At 46.0% G+C, this 6,000-nt stretch overlaps 1 protein-coding gene across 1 annotated transcript in view; it reads right to left on the reverse strand.

The window, feature by feature from the left end:
- OSBP2 (oxysterol binding protein 2) overlaps nt 1-2,942 on the reverse strand; it is a 140,176-nt gene extending 137,234 nt beyond the window's left edge. The window contains exon 1 of the mRNA XM_056859290.1: nt 2,602-2,942. Coding sequence (XP_056715268.1) covers nt 2,602-2,879 — 278 coding nt within the window. The 5' untranslated portion in view covers nt 2,880-2,942. The remainder of the gene's footprint in view (nt 1-2,601) is intronic.
- Nucleotides 2,943-6,000: the final 3,058 nt, after the last annotated feature.

The raw sequence follows: 6,000 nt of genomic DNA on the forward strand, positions 1-6,000 counted from the left end.
AAAAATTTAAATTACCTAACCTATATCCTTTTACTACCATTGCCAAAAAATGAGGTCTTTAAAAGTTGATTGATAGGTCTTCAATACAGCATTCGCTAAAGCAATAAACTCTACCTTCTGTATTGAAAGAAATCTGAATTCGTGAAAAGTGTTACTGAACTGGGAATTAGTTAAGATGCAGGGGATTTTTTTCTTTCCTTATTACATGTCCTTTTGGCCCAATTATTATTCACAAGTCATTTACCTAGTCAATGGAAGTTTAATAACAGGACTTGGTTGTTTAAGTGCAGACCAACAGGGCTCAGGCTTCCCTTCTAGAATTTATACATACACAGAAGGTTCAGGCCCACTTAAAGTCATGCTACAACTAAGTTGTAAGCCATTAAGGTGCCAAAAGACTTTTTAAATAGAATTTAGATTGTGAACTTCTTGCTGCAGGTCCCTCGATGTCAGGGTTAGGGTTAGTTCCATGTATACATCACTAAGAATAGTACCAATGCAAAACAGACCTCCCTGAAAGGCTCTACTGTGTGTAAATGAGAGGTCGCAGAATCACAGAGTTGGAAGGCACCATACAGACCACCCACCCACCATGCTTAATGCAGGATCAGCCTAGCATCCCTGACAAATACTTTACCTGTAGCAACTGCAAACTCCAACTCCTAAAAGAGCAGATCACGAAAAAACACTCCAGCCTATCATGCTGAAAAGGCTTCCCCTCCTTTAGTTACTACAATTAACGTAATAGGAGCACACAGGCAAATCCTCACAAGGGGAGGGGCTGTGGCCCAGTGGTGGAGCATCTGCTTGGCTGCAGAAGGTCCCAGGTTCAATCCCCAGCATCTCCAGTTAAAGGGACCAGGCAAGTAGATGACCTCTGCCTGAGACCCTGGAGAGCCGCTGCCGGTCTGAGTAGACAATACTGACTTTGACAGACCAATGATCTGATTCCATATAAGACAGCTTCATGGGTTCGTATGACCCCAAAAGCAAACCGACCTACCTCCACCATCAACCCCGGCTCCTTGAGACAGGAGAGTAGGCACAGGCTCTGACAGGTCTCCTTCAAGAACCTCCAGAGGAGAATGCCTCCTGGAATCATAGAATTGGAAGGGACCACCAGGGACATCTAGTCCAACCCCTTGCACAGTGCAGGAAATTCCAAACTAACTCCCCCCACAAACACCCCCAGTGACCCCGACTCCATGCCCAGAAGATGGCCAAGATGCCCTCCCTCCCACGAACTGCCTAAGGTCATAGAATCAGCATTGCTGACAGATGGCCATCTAGCCTCTGCTTTTTAAACAGAATTTAAATAGAATAGAATTCACAGTGGGTAGCCGTGTTAGTCTGTCTACAGTAGTAGAAAAGGGCAAGAGGCCAGTAGCACCTTAAAGACTTAACAAAAATATTTTCTGGCAGGGTATGAGCTTTCGTGAGCCACAGCTCACTTCTTCAGATACCAAGCTCATACCCTACCAGAAAATATTTTTGTTAAGTCTTTAAGGTGCTACTGGCCTCTTGCCCTTTTCTACTACTGTAGACAGACTAACACAGCTACCCACTGTGAATTATCTTCACGGAAGGCACCACGTTTAGCCGTACAGAATGGAAATGGATTCACATTCTAACTGTATCTGAAGAAGTGAGCTGTGGCTCACGAAAGCTCATACCCTGCCAGAAAATATTTTTGTTAGTCTTTGAGGTGCTACTGAACTCTTGCCCTTAATATAATCCTACCGACCAATCGGAAAAGTTGCCGGAGTTGACACCAAAAAGCCTATGAAAGCAAAGAGTATAATATAATCACGAAGTGAGTTGCGGCTCACGAAAGCTCATACCCTGCCAGAAAATATTTTTGTTCGTCTTTGAGGTGCTACTGGATTCTTGCCCTTTTCTACTACTGCAGACAGACTAACACGGTGCTACTGGACTCTTGCCCTTAATATAATCCTACCGACCAATCGGAAAAGTTGCCGGAGTTGACACCAAAAAGCCTATGAAAGAAAAGAGTATAATATAATCACGAAGTGAGCTGCAGTTCACGAAAGCTCATACCCTGCCAGAAAATATTTTTGTTCGTCTTTGAGGTGCTACTGGATTCTTGCCCTTTTCTACTACTGCAGACAGACTAACACGGTGCTACTGGACTCTTGCCCTTAATATAATCCTACCGACCAATCGGAAAAGTTGCCGGAGTTGACACCAAAAAGCCTATGAAAGCAAAGAGTATAATATAATCACGAAGTGAGCTGCGGCTCACGAAAGCTCATACCCTGCCAGAAAATATTTTTGTTAGCCTTTAAGGTGCTACTGGACTCTTGCCCTTTTGTCCTTAATATAATCCTACCGACCAATCGGAAAAGTTGCCGGAGTTGACACCAAAAAGCCTATGAAAGAAAAGAGTATAATATAATCACGAAGTGAGCTGCAGCTCATGAAAGCTCATACCCTGCCAGAAAATATTTTTGTTAGCCTTTAAGGTGCTACTGGACTCTTGCCCTTTTCTACTACTTAAATAGAATAGACTCCTTCCTTCCATCCATCCATCCATCCATCCATCCTACGTACCCACTCACCCGGGCACCGTTACTACAGTACCTGTAGTAGCTCAGCAGGCCGTTGCTGAGCACGAACCAGCGGCGCTGGTAGCCTTTCAGGTAGTTGGTCCACTTGAAGAGCCAGCCCTTGTAGGTGTCGGAGCCGGGGGGCCCGGCGAGGGGCGGGGGGCCCTCGGAGCTCGCCGCGCTCAGGCTCATGGCGGCGGGGGAGGGCGGCGGCGGCGGCGGCTGCTTACAGGCCAGGCAGGGGACGGCGCTGAGCAGGGAGACCAGCCCGCGGGTGCCGCTGCACGACGACGACGCGGCCGCCTTCCCCATAGGCGCCGCTGCGCCCGGCCGACCCTCCCGCCAGCGCGCCTCACTCAGCTCTGCTGCTCCGCCCGGCCGCCACGGCTGAGGCGAGGGGGGCGTGGCTTCCCGCACGTGACCGTCTCCCGGCACGCCCTTCTCGCCCCGGCACGTGACGCCACGCCAGCTGGGAGGAGGAGACGGGCGGGGCCGGACGGCGCTTCCTGCGTTCTCCGTTCCCCCGCCCTGGGGGCGGGGCCTCCAGTTTCTTCGCCGCTCCGCACGCCCTCTGGCGGCGGAAGAGAGAACCCGGGCCTGGCGGGGGGGGGGTTCTTGGGAGCGAGGGTTTCTGGGAAGGGGCGGGGCTCGTGAGGGGATAAAAGAGCTGGAAGGGGGTGTGTGTGTGTGTGTGTGTGTGTATGTATGTATGTATGTAAAATTATGTACAATCTGTAAAATTGTAGCTTGTTTTTTAATTTAATCTGCAACATTCAATAAAGTTTATGACTTACCTTGGGAAGGGGGAATTAAATTCCAAACAATGGTGGAAGGGGAGAATGAAGCAAAAAAAGGTTGAGAACCACTGCTCTAGATGCACATTTTTTCCCCCATCCTAGTTCTCATGACTGCATGGGGTCTTATTTTTGAGTTTTGAGAATTTGGATAGGGAAAATGTGCATTTAGAAAGTGGCAAATCCAAGGCAAAACCTTGGGTTTGCTGCTCTGCAGATGCAGTTCTCTGATTGGAGTTCTGAAAACTCTATGGCCATTTATGCTTGATAAATTTGCCTTGCGTTCTCTCCCAGATGGCTTCATTGGAGTTATTCATGATTTTTTCTACTTTCAGTAGTCACTTCCCAGCCAACATGCACTTGTCCTGCATTTTCAGGAACATGTTGGCCATTAATGCATGGCTGTTTCCGCGTGATCACCTCGCTGACTACTTCGGCGCTTTGTTTTGATTATGCTTGTTTTGATTATGCTTGCATTTTCTGTCGGAGGTCGCCTTGCTCTCCCTGCGCATTTTACCTGTGTTTTCTGGATGCTGGCTAAACACAAATCCAGTAAACGCAGACAAAAATGCACAGAAATGTGCAGGGAATGTGACCCCTGACGATCGGAAAATGCAAGCATAATCAAAGCAAAGTTCTGAAGTAGTCGACAGGGTGACCGTGAGGAAACAGCCATGCATAAATGGCTGTTTTATCACGAGTTTAAATTTTGTCTTGATCCCAAAGCGAAGCTAATCAAGACAGTTCCTATGAATAGTGTTAACTTTGGGTTTCTTTTCTCCCACCCATTCCTGCTTGTTCCTTCCCTTTCAAACCCCTCCCCTTTGAAGGCATTTTGGTGATTTCCGGTAGCGTATTTTAAGATCTTGGGAAATGGAGCCTAGTGTCCCCCCGCTTCATGTGTGTCCTTTCTGATCAGTTTCAGCAGCTTGCGTTCTTTAAAGTTTGCAGGCACTAGACCCCTGCTTTGAGATAGCCAGAAACAAATTGGTGGAGAGGGGTTTGTTTCTCTCCTTTGGCTGTAAAATTGTGCTCCATGCCCCCCTTCCCATCCCCACCTTTTTTTGATTTTGTTTTTTGTTAGCAAGGAATGTTTTAGTGATAAAATGATGGCTCTGTAAATAGAAATGAAGACGAGCAGCTGAGGGAAAGACACACCATCCCCCCCCCTCAATTCAGGCAATTAACCACTGATATACCCAAATGGGGGGGGGGAGTGCTGAGTTTTGCCCTGGGCTGCTCTTGTATTCATTTCAATTTATAGATTTTGTTAAGGGGGAGGGTAGCAGCCTGACTGCCTTGTACCATGTTATGCGGCGGTGACTACACTAGTGATGAGCGCCATCTCTGGAATTGTAAAATTATTTGTCGAAGACTTTCACGGTCAGAGTTCAGATGTCAGGCTGTTATCTCGGTTTAGATGTTTCCTTTCGTTTCTCTGCTGAACCGTCCAGACTTCAAGGACGGCTACACATACCAAAGCCTGGGAACGCCACTCCTGGGAAATAATGCTCTGTTTATGCTTTGTAATCTCCCGCCGTTTCTCTGCCTTATATTTCCAAATAACGGGCAAGACAAACCATAGCTGTCATCTTGCCTTCAATGCACTGTATTGCCTATTTGACCAGTAAAGCCATCTGCTTGGAATCTGATTGTCTCTGTGGTGATTTCTGGTTCGATGGGTCAAGAGCTCACATTATGACAGCTATCACCCACTCTTCTTCATCGATTCTTTAGTCAGGCTGGAGCCCTGGAGGGTTCGCCTGCCACCCGGATGGGAGCTAGGAGGGCGCTCTCCGAGTGAACCGTGACTACTGCTTCTTGGAACCCTGGAGTCCTCATCAGAGGATCCTACCCTTCTACGGGACATAGTAGCTGAACTCTTTAGGACTAATTCAGAGGGTTGCCGCTTGAGTGGACTGGTCCAGACACAGTGGCAGTCTCTAGTGAGGGTTCTCTGGATGTTAACGTCGGAGGATACTAATGCTCGTTTAGACCTCCAGGATTTTGATCAGTTGCTGGATGATGCCCGGCTGGCAACTGAGGACTTACAAATACTAACCTGTTTATTGGATAAGCTTTTTTTTTTAATATAAATTTTATTGGGTTTTATACTAGAAATTTTCCATTGCATTAAACAACATCTATGACAATATAAAGTTTCAATTCTAACCTAAAGTTGTTATAATTCCATAACATATAATAAAGAAAAAGAAAAAAAAAAGAAATGGAAAATTTTTGACTTCCCCTTCACCTCTATCTTCCTCTTAATAAAAAGTTCATCCCGTCGTAGTTAATCTAATCTTAATAAACTATCAATACCATATATAAAAAAAAACCATAATCTGTTAGTAAATATAATTATGCTTATTCATTATAAAAAAAAACCCAAAAATAATCCTCTGGATCAGATTAGAAAATATTCTTCCATTCTTCCCAATTTTAACTCATATTCACAATAATGCATCCACGCCCCCCATTCCCCCAGAAACCGAGCGTCATTTTCTTCATTTAGAATAGCTGTGAGTTTTGCCATTTCTGCCACTTCAAACATTTTAACAATCCAGTCTTTTTTCTCAGGAATTTCTAACCCTTTCCATTTCGCTGCATAAAGCAGTCTCGCAGCTGTTGTGGCATAA

The sequence above is a fragment of the Euleptes europaea genome, chromosome 13 (assembly GCF_029931775.1).
Source record: "Euleptes europaea isolate rEulEur1 chromosome 13, rEulEur1.hap1, whole genome shotgun sequence".
NCBI classification, from domain to species: Eukaryota; Metazoa; Chordata; class Lepidosauria; order Squamata; family Sphaerodactylidae; genus Euleptes; species Euleptes europaea.